Source organism: Chroicocephalus ridibundus, chromosome 1, assembly GCF_963924245.1.
Source record: "Chroicocephalus ridibundus chromosome 1, bChrRid1.1, whole genome shotgun sequence".
Taxonomy (NCBI): Eukaryota; Metazoa; Chordata; class Aves; order Charadriiformes; family Laridae; genus Chroicocephalus; species Chroicocephalus ridibundus.
In genome coordinates, this window is record NC_086284.1 from 151,062,280 (window position 1) to 151,078,906 (window position 16,627).

The 16,627-nt window shown below is 41.0% G+C and overlaps 1 protein-coding gene across 3 annotated transcripts in view; it reads right to left on the reverse strand.

Moving 5' to 3' along the window:
• PTPRO (protein tyrosine phosphatase receptor type O) overlaps positions 1–16,627 on the reverse strand; it is a 156,508-nt gene that overhangs the window by 32,195 nt on the left and 107,686 nt on the right. For all 3 annotated transcript variants that reach the window (XM_063358812.1, XM_063358805.1, XM_063358797.1), the window contains 5 exons: positions 14,449–14,569; positions 11,896–12,089; positions 8,811–8,922; positions 3,273–3,424; positions 483–603 (listed from right to left, as the gene is read on the reverse strand). In XM_063358812.1, the coding sequence (XP_063214882.1) occupies positions 483–603; positions 3,273–3,424; positions 8,811–8,922; positions 11,896–12,089; positions 14,449–14,569 (700 nt within the window). The remainder of the gene's footprint in view (positions 1–482; positions 604–3,272; positions 3,425–8,810; positions 8,923–11,895; positions 12,090–14,448; positions 14,570–16,627) is intronic.

Sequence of the window (16,627 nt, forward strand, 5' to 3'; positions counted from 1 at the left end):
GACGGTGCAGAGGGAAGAGGAAAATCCATGGAATTTGTCTACATCTTTCAAATATCCCCTATGGTGAAAAGACCTGGAAGAACTTCAGATTGTTATGGCTTTAATGCTTACCCCAGCACCATTCAAAAGATTTGAGTGAGAGCTAATGAGAAATGTGAAAAGACAATGATAGCTTCAAGACCTCTAATTTGTTTAGAAGTTATGGAGTCCTTTAAATTCACTTCTATCACTGTCACTCAGGAAAGGTTTATTATGCATGTAGAGAAAATACTAATATTATTTTATGAGAACGTCTCATTCCCATATGTGAAGCTAATCTTTTCACAGCAAGGTGAGGTGAAAATTACAGCTTTGCAAAAGAAATTGCGGTCACAGGTACATGACACTGAAACGAGGAAGATGCTGGATCTGCTGACACAGTTACTTTTACAGTCAAATGAGAGACGGAGTGAGTTTATAATTTACAAACAAGCATTTCTTACCCAATTTCACAAGCTGGGGCAAGGAAGTATTGCTGCCTCTTTCAGTACAAGCAGTCACTGAAAGGTTGTAAATGTCCCCCGGTGGCAAGCTCAACACTGCAGTCATCACATTGCGTGTTACCTACAATGATTATAGACATCAACTGTTAAATATGACCCAAAACAGATATCCTTCTTGTAAAATTATTCTTTTCACTTAATATACTACAAAGAAAGTTCTGTGCATCACAGCAGATGTCTTCTGCATACTCTAGACTTGTCACATGGACCAGTTCCCACTGAGATCAACAGCAGAAAGCCATAATGCTCAGCAGAATATCACAACGCAGAGAGAAGACAATCCTAGGCCATATTTTCTGTATGACCAGTGAAAAATTAAGGAAGAAAGAAAATCTCCCTCACACCAATGAGAGCACTCTTGCATCGAGTCATGCAAAACGCTAACCAAACCATGTATTTGAGCCCATTGCAATGTTAGAGGAATTTAAATCAGATCAGATATCGCTAAGAAGAGTACACCAGACACATATAGGCAAGTCTTTCTGTATCCTAAGAACTTGCAAATTAAATCCAGCTGGCCAAGTCTAGCACCTACCTGGAGACCTCTTGAGTTGACAATAGACCTCGGGGCCTGACTTCAGTCAGCTGCAAGTTTGAAACCAGATATGATCCAAAACTGAGCTGAGCTTCAGAACACTGTGAATAACTTCTTCCTGCTATTTTAGGGGTGAGTAAGCTCCCCATTTCTCCAGGGTCACAGAACTCAGATACTTTAACAGACTGTTTCCAGAGTGCTTGTAGACTATTTACAAAGGACACATTCAGGAATCTCATGCTGGTTTTCACAGTCACTTAATTTTCAGGCTGAAGTTTTCGGTTACAAGAGGGGTAGACAGTTCCAAATAAAGCCTAACGGGACTATGCACGTTATTGTCATCACTTCTGTAAAAACTGACCAACTTCTACAGAGTCTTGGGAAATACACAGATAGCAGGAAGAAAAAGTCGTCATTGCCTGACAGTGTTACCTATGTATTTTAATAATCCCACAAGAAAATTTATTTTAGTAATCCCACAAGAAAAACGTAATAACAGTCTTAGCAATCTTAATAAATCAGATAAAGAGATTACAATATAGTATGATTTTTAAAAGAAACCGTTTCTGAAAATGACTAACAGAACGTAGGAGAACAGGTACACCCGGAAGCTTGCAAGTGTGCACTCATATTTACAGATATGAGCACGACCTGAGAAGTTAGCTATAAATAGGTTGTTGCAGGAATTTCCTAAAGAATAATTTATGAGTTCCCTTGTCCTGAAAATAATACAAAGACAAACATTTTGAAAGATATTCCTAAAGGTTTGAAGTTTTATTTGCAGATATAATCTATTGTAGATACGCTCCTGTTTTAATCTTTTGTTTAATCTAAAGCTACGTATTCAATATTAATTTTAGTTTAATTTCATCTTCAATCTTTATTATATATTTATTTAATCTAAGATTTTCATATTCAACGAAGTTGAGTGGCACAGAAATCAGATTTTTCATGAAAGAATAATAACCTTACAGAGAACATGACTTTTGGAAGGAAGAGAGGAAAGGGATATCACAGCAAAATTCTTTTAGAATTCAATTGTTAGAATATTTTAATTGTAGGGAAAAAATAAAATGTGGAGTTTTCTTCCTTGTTTGAAACAAAGATCCAAATATTGGGAGTTCCTGCTGTTCAGAAATGTCATGTTTTTGAACAGTCCTGCTAATCATGTAATTAGATTCATGCTGCAACAAGCTCCAGATGGGTGCGCCCTTGCAGCCACTAGGAATCCAGTGAAAGATAGGGTGGTCCATAAAAATCCAAGTGAAAATCGCTGACTAATTTGCGCTTACGCTGAAAATCCACTTCCAATTCAGCATCCGCAGAGTCTTCAGCTGTAGAAGGGAAACCTTTCCCTTGAGAAAGACCAGACACTTGAGAAAGCATCTGGTCGGTCAGTGATTAAAAGATCAATAGTGGTGCAGAAGACAGTCACAGGCCACAGGTTGTATGAAGCTACATTGCTGGCTGTATACATTTCTGTGCTGCAGCGCTCCTCTATTGCAAACACTCCTCACTGTACATCCAGGGGCTGCTCATTCGCTTCGGGTTAAATGTGCATCTCAGTGCCCTGCAGCAGCATGACTTTAATCTACATTTGGAAACCCCAGATTTCTTTTCCTGAGTGATTTTTTAAATATGTTCAGAGTTCCAGAGAACGTCCCAAGAACACATCCTAACATCTGGCAAGCTTTCTAAGAAGTGCACACATTCTGGGTGAAATCCTCCACCCCATCAGTTAGCGGAACTTGTATTTAAACAGCAAATGAAGAACACATAATTTATAAGGATGTCTTTTTGATAAAGCCAGAAAACGGGAAGTGATAGTACCTGGCCAGAATGAACTAAAAAAACTTAGCTAGTAGCGTACTCTGGTTATCATTAAATAGAAACCATATCTGTTCCCTTAAAAATACTCTTTATGTTTTATTGTCTGCAGCTCAGAATTTTAATAAGCTATTTTCAAATTCTCACCTAAATCATCAACAGTTGTGCTGGATCACCATAGAATCATTTTGTCCACTGGCTGTTTTGAGAGCTTGAGTCTTTGTAAGTGCCTGCTAACACTGTGAAATAACTTTAACCAATCAGGCTTCTACCAATCTTAAACTTGCTTAAACTTTGTATTCCAAAGTTATCAACTCAACAAAAAAAAATACAGAGAAATGTGCGATGCCTTCCCCACTCATACTTACGCTCTTCTTGATTTTTTTCTTTCCTTCTGCAATGACCATCCAATGCAGCATCCTGGAATGAGAGAGGTCAGTACCATCTCCTCCATAGGTCCAGGTGACGTACAAGAGGTGGTTGTAATATTCTACAGAGGTAATCTCAGGTGCCACTGGTGCTGAAGGAATAAGGCAAATGTATTACAGACAGGGTCTAACACAGTTGATTACCAAGTCCAGTAATAAACTTCTGCCAATGGATACTGTTAGGAAAAGACTATTGCAAAGATAGCGGAAACATATTAGTAAAAGCATCTGCACCTGAGTGCAAGCTCAAAGAAACGAAAAATGGCATTTAACCTGGGGGATATTCGGAACAAAAATATACTTTTGTTTACAATCTTTCAGTTTAAAAAGAAGTCCCGAAGCTACTAGCTGATGTAAACCATTTTTTGAGTCAACATTTATAAACTGAATTCAAAGTCAAGTTAAAAGCCTCAGATATTGCTTCACCGTGTCATAGCACTGAAAAGAAATGACAGTGAGAAACAAAGACAAATCGTCACACTGAATAATTTGGATAGCTTTTCCACAGGAAAAAATATCTCCCTTTTACTGAGTTTGCATCTTCCTAGGAGGAAAAGCTCCAAACCTGTAGTTTTCCAAAGAACATCTTTTTGCACAAAAAGTTACGTCCACCTTTGTTCCCAGGGTGAAAGTCCCACCACCACAGAAGACCACAGTCAGCTAACAGCCGTCTAACCACCCAGTGTCTAGTTTGCAGGCATGTGGTAGCTACATTATTAGGTGTTAGGTGAAGCAGCTGTTGTCCCTCCTCTTCTTCCACACATCCAGCTCCTGGACCCTGGGCTGAACATCTCAGGCTGCCCCACCACAGCCCCCTCAGCCCATTCGATGGCTTGTCTTGCGCTGGAGCTGGCGGCAAGTCCTCGCCTCCCTGCGCAGCCCAAGAAGAAAGACAGCAGACTCCAGAGCAAGTCCTGTCCTCCTAAAATAGGTATTTAAAGGAGTAAGAGAATTTCCTCCTTGTGGTGCCTCTCTATTAATTGCAGAAGGAGTATGGCTGGTCAGCTCACCGCCACTGCCCAATTCGGAAGTGCAGGTCTCCAGTTGTTAGGATTTAAGTTAAAACCGAGTGGAGACCCAAAAGTCAAAGTCAGCGATCGGTAAAGACCATAACCCCCTCTCAAAGTGATATCAGTGGGATAACCTGGATAAAACGGGGCAGTGTACGAATCTGTGTGCTTGGCTGTGTGCTCTTTAGGAGCACAATAGGGAAAACGATACAGAATGGTTGATCTTCCTCTGCGTCTGCCCGGCGAGAGGACCCTTCCCACCACCGGAGGCCTGGACGCAGGACAAACTGGGAGCTTGGGTCTGTTTGAAGGGGCCACAAGATGTCACTGCTGCTTTCACGAAGGCTTCTGTAACTTTTGCATTAAGGCATTCGTTAGCGAACAGACTTTCTGAAGTAATCGCTGAGGAAGGCAGCAAATACAATGCACAGCCAATTTAGACCCATTTAGAAACGTTTAGTAAGGCTATTATCTCAAATTAATCTTGACACTGTCCTTTTATGCTGTTGAGAGGAAGCAACCTTATTTAGTATAAAACCTATAAAGTAATGCTTCTTTTAATTTCTAGAGTTCCCAGTCCATCCCTACACAAGGATTCTTTGCAATTTAATGTTATGACTAGCATGAATTTTATACACTTAATAATAATTTCCTCCTATCCCTAAATACTGATGACATACTTTCCCTCCTAATGTTCACACAGCCGTTTGCGTTAGGTATGTGTCAGCGAACACCCAGGATACGTGAAATGAGACTGAAGGGCCAGGGCTTGCGTGACGGACTCCCCTGGCACCATGTTCCACTGGGAGCCAAGTTGCACCTAGAGGCTGTGGGGAAGTTACATCCCGTTGCTGACCTGGCCCAAAGTGACAGCTGAAAGCATCCACGGGACCAACAGAGAGCAGACGTGATGGTACTCACCAACACCAAGCGTCTGTCTGTCTTACTCTTTTTGCTTCTCCAAAGCTAAAAGCATTCTTGCTGTAAAAGAAAATGCTGGTGGTCTGAAGTGCCCTTGCTTATGATTGCTTTAAATCCAGCTGTTTACAGCAGGTGGCATTAAAAACTCATTAGTCACCACAGCAACACTGGCAGCGCCACGGTCTCTCCCTGCGTTCACACAACAGCGTGCAACTGTTGCTGCAGGAGCCCGAGACAACAAATGCTGTTTCTGGTAAGTCTCTGGGATCCCCCAAATCTCCCCCATTCTCCTGGGGATATCTGACTAATGGTTGCGGGAGTGAGCTATATATCATCTGGTCTCTTGCAATACCCTTTTCATTCCGGCTACCACACTTCCGTAAAGTCCCAGCCTGCTGTAGACTCCACACGAGCTGTGGGATCCTGTGTTAGGGAATTGTTTTTTCTGCTCTGAGCTTCCTGCAAGGTGTGGTCCCAAACTCACAGATGATCCTTCTGCTTTGTTTTAAAAAATCAAGCTTGTGTTCCAGGTGCGGAGGTTAGCTTTCCAGTTACACACAGAAGAACTGACAGATGGCGTACTGTCAAGAAGACTACAAAACCTTCATTCTAGTATTTTAAAATTTAGGGCTTTTCATTTGGTGGGTTGTTTTGTTGTGGTTTTTTTGCTTGTTTTAATTCCTGGCAACCTGTGCAGAGAAGGTGGCATTGTTCGGAATGACGCAGAAAGGGACCAAGCGCTCCATAAAACCATCTGTTCCCTCTCTGGAAAGAGACTGAGGGTGATGAAGAACTCTGCAGTCCCCTGGTAACTTGCAAGAGTGAAAAGGCAGTACCTACTGGGGACAAACATTTCAAACCTGCACACGTGAAAAACTGGCATGCCACTTTCTCACGAGCTAGCCTGACAGCAGTCCCTGGACAAAGCTGAAGAGATTGCAAGAAATAAGGCAATCAGCGGACAGGAGCGTATTTAATGCTCACATTCAATGGTGACCATCTATCAATAAGCACTTGTAATTTGATCAAATCAGATTTCTTTGTTAGGACTCTTCCCTTAATACGCTGTGATCCAGCTCACTGCTGTTCAACACTTCCATCAATGCTCTGAAAGTAAAACCATGGCTGACGAACCACGCAACTGGCAGAGGAGTGGAGGGTTTGGACAGGGCTGTGATTTGAATTATTGGCCCCTACGCTGGGCCTGCTCAAACAAAATGTGTTGCAAAGCACCTGGTGCAAAGTTGGGTCTTTAGCAAAAAGGCATGTAGACAACACTTCCCAAATGATAAATTCTGTTAGAAGCCACCGAAGAGAAGTAAATCAACACAGACCTCCAGTGCGATGCCACAGGAAATGCAATCATCTAGATGCACAAACAGCAGAGCATTGAATAGGGAGCTGATTTTGCCTCTGTAGGAGTATTCAGCAGGCTGGTATTACACTTCCAGTTTTCGCATACTTTGGTAAAGACAGTAAAAATTAGAGAGGCAGAGTAGGGAAAAAAAGTAACATGAGAAAACGCCTTACAGTGAGGGGACCTGAAAAGTTCAATGGAAGGAATTTATTAACAGAAAAGAGTGAAACTAAATTCCGTATAGAAAGGGAAAAAAAGCTTTATGTCTCTTCAATCAATACGAGAAAAGTGTAATAAGAATTAACAGACTGGATATTAAAACCAGAAAAATTCAAATCAGAAGCAAAGGATAAACCTTTGATAATAAGAGGAATTAAGCATAGGTACAACTTTCCAGCTAGATATTTTCTAGATATTTTCACTTAAGACCACATGACCTTTTTGAAGAGAAGCTTTGCCAATCATAAATGGATGACATTCTCTAAGAGATTCATCCATTTCTGATTTTGTCTACATCTGCTAGTTAAGGAGTCGATCCATTTTTCATCTAATGGCAGTAACAGTCTTTACTTTCACCATACAGAGATCCAGACTGATCCTGACGATGGCTTCTATTTTAGAACAACCTTAATTCCCCTCATTTCTGCTGCGGGTTTCTGGAAACACAATATTGAAGTGTAAGCGCCCCACTGGAACATTTCCACTCTAAAATGCCGAACCTGGTACCCTAATCAGTCGGAAAAGACATTTCTCCCCTCATACAGCAACCAACCAGCTGGAAAATTACTTCCTTACAGTGCTACAGGAAAGTTGATTGATGCCAAAGGACAATGAATATCTCTGGAGACCCTTCAGGGGGCCCTGGTGGGTGCTACGGGTTTCTGATACGCTGGAGAAGTGCCAGAATTTGTCAGCAGTGTAGCTCGGGACCAGATATCTCAAGATGGGCGGGTTTCTGCTGGCTTCAGTGGAGCTCGGACTTAACCCACTGATAATTTTTCCGTTGTAGCTCTGTCGAGCACAGGCACTATATTAATCCATCATTGCAAATGGGTCTAATTCCTTTCCTTCCTCAGTTGCGTCTTTTTAGCCTCTCACCTAAAAGAAAATCTAGGATTAGGCTAGTGTCAGTTTTGGAGGGAGTGGTTGGGACCTTGTAGGCTGATTTTCCTCTTGATTTGATTTCTACAGCTGGAAAAGAAGAGCGAGACATACTTTATTTCCTCTCAAGGTCCATCTGAATTATTTACTGCTTTCAGTCACCTTCTGCAAGGTGAACTAAACAGTGGTGCATAAAACTAAAATGATTCAATAGGGAACTTTAACTTAACCAGCCTGGATGCTAGGAACACGTGGCAAGGCGCTAACAGGAGCTCTGGTATGCTGTTTCCTCTCCAATTAATCTGTTTGACACATTGAAGATTCAAACCCAAAGTATCTGACAAGAGTGTGTTAAACACAAAGCTGGACCCAACTGGAAGAGAGCAATCCGTGTGGTTATATCGATTTGTTGCAGCTAAAAATCTGAATTATGACTGACTTGCCAGCACCACACCAGTTTCCCAAGGCCAATCTACCCAGCACAGGTGGAATGCCTTGATCACAGGAGCACCCTTCCCTCCTTACTGGGCACAAGCAAAAAACACCCAGCAGGAAAGGCAGAGCTGGAGGACAAGAATAACGTGCTGCCAAACATACCGCCTGCCTCAGCCTGCCCAAGAGGGCAGAACTCTACTCCACATTAGCTCAGGTGCAGTCATGGTCTGCGTTACTGGGAGGGGGAAACAGGAGGAAAAGTATTTGGAAACATTGCAAATATACGGAAAAATGTTCCATAATATTAGCAAACCTAAGAATACAGATTACTATTTGCCCATTAACTTCTCGATGTCTAAAACACACGCCGTCATAAAAAATGAGCAGGATCGCTGGCCCTCACTGGAGCCCTGTATTCAGCTGCTAAAGGGCTGGAACAGAGTAATCAAACACTGTGCTTTGTATAGGAAAATTATACATATTAATTTAAAGCAGTCCTTAGAGCTTTCCTTACAAAAACACAACACAACGCTCAGCTGTTAAATACCCTACATCTTGCAAGCATCTGCAGGTGAAACACAACCTCCAAGTCAGACTTTCCCAGCACCTCAGCTCCTGGGAGCACTTCCACGGTCTTTTCAGGCGGCTGCTCACCTGTTATGAAGCTGATGGTGGAGCTGTCACAGCAGCTCAGCTCTGGGTCCCCCCAAGTCACCATGGTGACCCGGAAATTGTAATACCATGCAGGCAGCAGGTTAGCTATTCTCTAGAAAACGACAAAAGACAAAGAGCAGCTCAGGAGACAATTCGCCAGCATGAGACGTGACTTCTAAAACATGACAATATTTATAAACCCCGTGCCCACACACGGGACGCTTTTGCTGAGCTCCCGCTCCTTGCTCCAGTGGAAATCTTTGTAATTTGGCATTTGAAATTTATTCAAAACTCTGTGCAGGGAGAGCAAACACGGTTGTGCCGGGTCTGCTGGTTACCCACGGGCACATGGTCCCAGGTCCTACCCACCATGGACACCTCGCATTGATTTCCAGGGCGGTGAGAATGATTCCCGCGGAGCAATCTTCCATCGCAAAAGTCTGATTTAATGAAGGCAGAATATTTAACTGAAAAACGTAGCCTTTTCTGTTTTGGTTAGATAGGGTTTGAGGATAAATTAGAAAATGCTTTTGGCTCAGATACTGTCACTTCAAAAGACTTATTTTTTTCCAATTTTCGAAGTGTATTTCACTTTCTATTATCACTTATTATAAATTAAATATGAATGAAACATAAATGACTTATGAGACATAAATTATATATATAAATACAAATGAGATATAAATGAAGTAATAAAATGCCATATATTTTATATTATAAGTAATATTTAACTTAACGTTCAAATACTTCCATTGATAGCACAAACCAATTCAAATATTTAGTTTTATGTTTAAATGAAAAGCCTCATGATATTTTTAAAATTAAAAATAAAAGCAAATTAGAAATAATGAAAATTTTTGACAAATTAGAGATTGCTATTTTTACAGACCTCTGCCGTTTCCAGTGGCTTTTTCCCAGATGCTACAAGGCAATCCAAATATAGGGTTTGTGAACTATTCTCTTTATGCTTTTTAGAAAAAGTTGTATCAGATTAACACCAAAGCATTGAAGCTGCTTGGATTTCTTCTGACATGACCCTTGTGTAAAGTTGACAATAACAACATAGTTTTGACAATTTTAAAATAAAATGCGGAGCACAGAATGAACAAAGCAACCAAGCAAAGGGAAAAAGCAAATTCAGTTCCAAAAGTTCTCACCAAGTGATAACCCTTCAGGGTAGAATTTCTGGTCTAAGCTGTCAGATAGCTTGATTTTTGATTGCCCTGCCTCCTCGCTGGGCTTGACACTGTTGCTCCAGAATACACCACTCAGAGATGTCACTAGATCATCAGGAAATTTGTTGGACATGGGGATTCTGGAGCACCACTAGAGAACCCAAACAACAATTCACCAATACCTACCTGTATGTTAAATGCCATGACAGAAAAACAGGGAGATACTCTTCTAATTCAGGCTTACTCTTTAAAATTATTTTTTAAGAAATGCTCACTTTAGCTGTGATATAGCACTGTTGTATTTCGGACTGAAATTCAGACAAAGGAATTCCAACTTGGCTTCCGTGAACAGGATTTGCAACAGTAAGGGACAATATCCTCTCATTTTCTAATGGACCACATTAACTCTGGAAGATGACATTATTTCTAAGATGACTTGGATCATTCAGGTTTTAATCCAATCGTGCTGAGTCATGATTACATGATATTAATTACTCATTTGGTAAGTTATTTTTGTTTTTAATTTCCCTGGAGATTTATGTGCTAGTTTTACAGTCACGTACCCAATTACAGTTAAGCTGCTGCAGTAAAAATGACTCCACAAATGGTATTATGCAAATCAATTACAGTAAATCTCTATGGCTCTCACAAGAAGGGAAAGTTATTGCTATCCTTTTTGCATACTCATAACTTTCTAAACAACTAATTTCAGCTAAAATTGCTTGCTGTCTTGTGTTATGGCAAAGTCTGAATAAAATCTGTTCACCTCTAGGAATACATGGAAAGGAAGAGGAAAACTTCACTTTATTTCTGCCGAGTACCCAATCTTGCAAAGATGCATGTGTGTATATATGTGTGTGTGTGCGCGCTCTTCTAGAGACCAGTCTCCACCTAGTTGAAATCCTGGCATAAGTTTTGGAGTACTGTGTCCAGTTCTGGGCTCCCCGCTTCAAGAAGGACAGCAAACTGCTGGAGAGGGTGCAGAAGAGAGCTACCAAGATGATTAGGGGATAGGAACACCTCTCTTATGAAGAAAGGCTGAGGGATTTGGGTCTCTTCAGTCTGGAAAAAAGACGGCTGAGGGGGGATCTTATCAAGGCTTATAAATACTTCAAGGGTGGGTGTCAGGAGGATGGGGCCAGGCTCTTTTCAGTGGTGCCTGGTGACAGGACAAGAGGTAATGGGCACAAACTTGAGCATAGGAAGTTCCACCTAAACATGAGAAGGAACTTCTTTACTTTGAGGGTGGCAGAGCACTGGAACAGGCTGCCCAGAGAGGTGGTGGAGTCTCCGTCTCTGGAGGCATTCAAAACCCGCCTGGATGCGTTCCTGTGCAACCTGCTCTAGGTGACCCTGCTGTGGCAGGGGGGTTGGACTAGGTGATCTCCAGAGGTCCCTTCCAACCCCTACCATTCTGTGATTCTGTGATAAGTCTTTGTGGCTTCAGAAACACGAAGGCTATTTTCACAAGAGCATCTCTGCAGCTAAGCCTTCCAGATGGCACACTGCAAGACTAGCCCGCAAGCCCCAAATCCATATTATCAATATTAATTATGTAGATAAGGTTTTGGACTACTCCCCCAGAGGAGATGATGGAATTTTTTAAAGCCTTGACTGACAAACTGACCCACAAACTGAAGCTGCCTCTGGACTTGCTGAACATGCCCATTTTGTCAACAAAATAGAGGCTCATCTCATAACTCATCACTCCGCTTAAAATTTAGCATGGTTCAGCTGGCATTCCCTTACTTTAGAACAGAAAATGCCTCTAGCACCCTGGCCATTTGCTCTGCTTTGCCTGGAAAAATGTGCCAAACTCAAAGGCATAGGCACATATTCATGGGGGAAATGCTGGGCAAAGAAAGGTCACACAGGCATGGGCAAGCAATAGTCGGTAATGGTCACTTTACCACGGAGGCAGTTAAAGAGATGGTTGCTGCTATTTCATAGTAGGTTGTCCACTCGGAGGTCATCGTTGATGGGTTGAAGTAAAACATTTCTACAACATATTTCCTGAACACCCCAAGGAAAGGTCTGTTCCAGCTCAAAACCACAGCAGTAGGTCCCAGAGGGTAAAGCGTCAGATCCTTTATTCCAGTGGGCACTATAAACCAGAAACCGTGGTTAGTAATGTGCGCGTTACCAGTTACACTTTATTTTAAAACAATACCTTTCCTTAACCAAGTTGTACCTTTTTTTGGTTTGTTCCTGACTTTATTTCCCAACAAGTTCCTTGTCACAAGCAGTGGAATACCAATTTTCAGCATTTGTTCTCCAGTTTGTTATGTCTACTTTTTCAGAAATGACTAGAGGCTGCTTGGTGTTGGCTGCTTAGCTTGAGATAAAGCACAGGGCTTGATTTTGGACAAACAGAGGGTTCCGTTCTACTTTGAAAATCAGGCTGTTTTGGAGATATTTCAAGTTGCTCAAAACCAAAAGCGTCAGAAGTCATAACACTTTGGAAGATAAAGGCTACCAGAAAGAATAGTTTTTATGTCTATCCCTCCTTCCCTGGGGAACCTAAAGGTGCTGTCATGTATTGCTAGTCTTGCCTCACAGATGATGACACCGAGAAAGAGAAGTCAAGTGATTTGAAAAATGTCACATAAGGGTCAACTTCTGCAACCTTTACTTGTCTGGAAAGCAATTATTCTTCATGACTTAACTGAGGCTACTTAAATAAGTACTTTTTGCTAACATTTGCGAGGGTTGCAGAGCCCCAGCTATTGCACACCGGGTCAGAGCCGAGCCCAGCACCCAGATGACTTCAGCCCATGTTAGCACAATTGCCTTTCCCTTCATAAATCATTTACCACATCTATTCTTTGCTTTCTCTAAAGTGTTGATACTCACCCAGTGAAAGTGAGGCTTAGGATAAACATGGGGAGAACTGAATACTTTTTAAAGTGTATTTTATCTTATTTCAGTTTCGTTTGTCATTAACTACCACTGAAAATAGTTTGCTTTGCAGTTCTGTATTTTAATATGAAATTCAAGATCCTGTTATGAAATGAAAACTCATACAACTGTCTTTTTACTCCATAAAAACAGAACATCCCCTTTATAATAAGAAATCTATGAGATGTTTTGTTTAGAACCTCATTGCCATTTTGAGTTTAGTAAGAACTTTTTATGGTTGTGAGGCCACACGAAAGTGGAGAAAATGAAGGAACTTATTTGCTTTGGGAATATATGATTTTACTTTCTCAAGTGAAAATAGAATTTTGCCGATTTCTGAAGTAACTACAGTGAGAAATAAAATCAAAAGCATTTGTAAAAATCGTCCAATGATAGAGATTTTAATAATAAAGTATATGTATTTTTTTGCTTACTATTTTATCCTTTGCTGAAATATACCATACTCTCTTTTCAAATTTTTACTCAGACCCAATTTATGAAAAAATATAAAGAGATTGCCTAGAATGAAAAGGCTCTCACCATATTCACTAGTCCACATACTTGCTTTCATTTAAGGATTCAATTCTTAACAGGTTAACTTTGTGGGGTTTTTCTGTTTTGCTTTCTTCCCTACATCACAGAGAGGAAGCAGAATGAAAAATACTGAAGATCTCTAGCTTTCAGCCACCTGCTCTCCCCAAAGGCAGACTATTTGGCAAAAGGAGAAACTGGGTGACTCAGGTCAAGTATTTCTCTGCAAATGTAACTCTATACACTGAATCTCTTCCTCTTTGCCCATTCTCTTCTTAATACATTTTGTTAAAATGGTGACCTTAACAAAATAAATGATACAACTAAAAGATGCTGAATTCTATGCTAAGTGACTCTTTATTTAGGAGCACGGTGTAATCCTGAATTACAGGCATGGAGGCAGCAGCTCTGCCTGTTGGCCATAAAACCACATTCTTGAAAATGTTACTTTCAGTCTCAGAGGGTTCTTCTTATCCTCAAATCTCAAAGCAGAGAACATCAAGATTCACTGTTAAACCCAAGAAAATCAAGGCATACACAACTGAAGTTGGTGATGGTCATGTAGTACCATAGGAGATAAGCCAGGTCTCCTGACTCTTAGCACTGCGTCCTTCAGACCGGGCCACATTCCATCCTTCATAAGGCACATTTGCAACAAATGTCTTAACAGCAGTCCCACGGACTTCGTGAGACAGTGGGAATAAATCACATCTAAGAATTACCCACATCTCTCCATGCATCACAGACTACCTGCAGCTCAGGCTGGCTACACCTGTGAGGTGACTCCCACCCTAAATGACATACACCATGAGCACTGCCAGAGACACACATATATTCAGGTGTTCAAGGGTGAAGACGGTGCTTTCCACAGGGCCCTGCGTGTGTGAATCCTGGCCATAATTGCTCTCTAGTTAGGTTCGGTAAAAACATACAAATGCGAAACATTTGTCTCCCACTGAAGAAGTAGTTTCTCTACACATATTTAAAAACAAAGCAAAACAAAACACGTATCAAACAGTAGATGCAAGGGTTACCAATGGAAAATGTAACAGGATCAGAAGGCGGTCCAACCAACGGTCCTTTCCGTAAATAAACCACAACTCGGTACTGGGCACCGGGAACAAGATTTTCAATGAGGCTGCTGCTTGAATTCACCTAATAGGAGGGGAATGCATCCGATATGAGGTATTTGCTTGGTAAATGAAAAGAAGATCGAGACTGCACATGAACTGCTCCAGTTACAAAAGACATGATTCTGAAGACACTGGCATCAGCAGCTAAAACTCCATTCACTAAGCCCAAAATGGCAAAACTGTGAAAGCAGTCAGGGCTGAGCTGACGAATGATCTGACTCAGAGAATCACGCTTGCCTTGCTGTGCAAGGTTACCTGTCACATTGTAGACCCACTCTCTCCTGCTGCCAAAGTTTATTGAAATAATCAGGCTACATTATTGATATTCCGGTGATACTATTTAGAGTATTTAGACAGTGCGTTTTCAATAAAAGCCTGAGTTTGTTCTTCGGCCATCTGATTCATCTGGAGCTCTGTGAGCTGAAGGCAGTCTTATGGGAAAGCTGTCTTCTGAACGCAAGTGTTAAAATGACAGCATGGTGAAATCAGAGAGGAATTACAGCACTACAAAACCTGGCTAAGGGACCTTGTGATTTTTCTTTTCAGTTTGAACCATCACCATCAAAATTTCTGCTGTGGCACACCAGGTATTGGTCAGAGCAGGAGGCATCGGTCTGGTCCGATTCAATAGGAAAAGCCTCATCTCCTGAAGAGCCAGCTAACAGCAAACGCAGTTTGGAGGAAAGGACTTCATGCACCCCTTCTAGAACGGCAGGCTGATATTTCCTACTAATATTTTCTTTGCAACCTTTCCAAAGTCTGTATCACAGCCACCTTTGCACTGGTGTTTTATTGTGATGCAAGTGTGCAAGTGACTCCATCAGTGCCAGCACAGGTTTAGTGAGGAAGGGATTTTATATTTAACAGCTGCTTTGGAAAGCTAAATCACTTTTAAATCAAGCACAAGGGTAGAAACGGATAGAACTCTGCACTGAATTTTGCCCTTTTCAGCTTGTCAAGGAGAATTCAAACCAACATTAATAATTCCAGGTATAATAAGCTGATAAAATTTGATTAGAGGTGGTACGAACATTTGTAATGAGAAAAAGAAACAAATAACTGTATTTAGACCTTTCTACCTACTTGCAATAAACACACATTTACTTTTACAGATAACTTGTTTATTCATGGATTAGCTTTAGGTACTTGTTTTTGAGTTTGTAGATTATTTTTGTATTATTTCCTTTAATCACATATGTATATACTTGTGATCTTTGGTACATAATTGCATACTGTATTGTTTTGCTTCCTGATGTAATGACTGCACTTTTAATAAATTAAAGGAAAATAACTCAAGGAGATTAACACCTGATTCTGAAAAACAACTCTCAAATTGTCATCTAAACAATCTAAACATGTTTAAGTTCATCTAAAATGTTTAAATTCATGGACAGTCTGGGAATAAAACCCAAAACGTTTTGACAATTCATTGTAAATGATTCATTTTAAAAGAAATTTTTAAAGGATGCAGACTCCCTGTATTAATTAACTTGCAGGGCTAATCACAAGTTTGAAGGAGATGATGAATATTTATTGGGAGGGTTAGCGGATTCCTTCCATTCCCATGAGCAAGCTGAGGGCGCAGCAGGACAGCACTGCAGTCCTTTGCAGACTTCTCCATCACACGCACTTAGGGAGCCAGACAGAAGTTGTGGCACTGCTCAGAAAACGGCCTTATCAGCATCTTGGTAAAGTAACTGGGATGTGGGCTAATTGAAGGCACATGCCACCGATCCATCATAGCCACAGGATCTGTCACGGGGTTGCACTCACTAAGTGTTTCAAGTATCAGAAAACTGTCATACTTGGGAGTTCGGGATTATTGATCATTATAAACACATCCCGTATGGCAGCCCTAAAGAATTGTTGTCCATCCAAATCACAGGCGGTCTGCATTCACTTCCCCATGCCAACATCTTTTTTGATGGATGAAAAGAAAACCCGACTTATGATCACCTCTAAACTTCCAGAAAGTTTAGTCAGGTTCTGTATTCATACGTAGGATATCTAAGAAAGAATTTATGCAAGTTTGATGATAGTATTACAGCACATGCCTAAGTGTTATTATGATTTTTCCCAC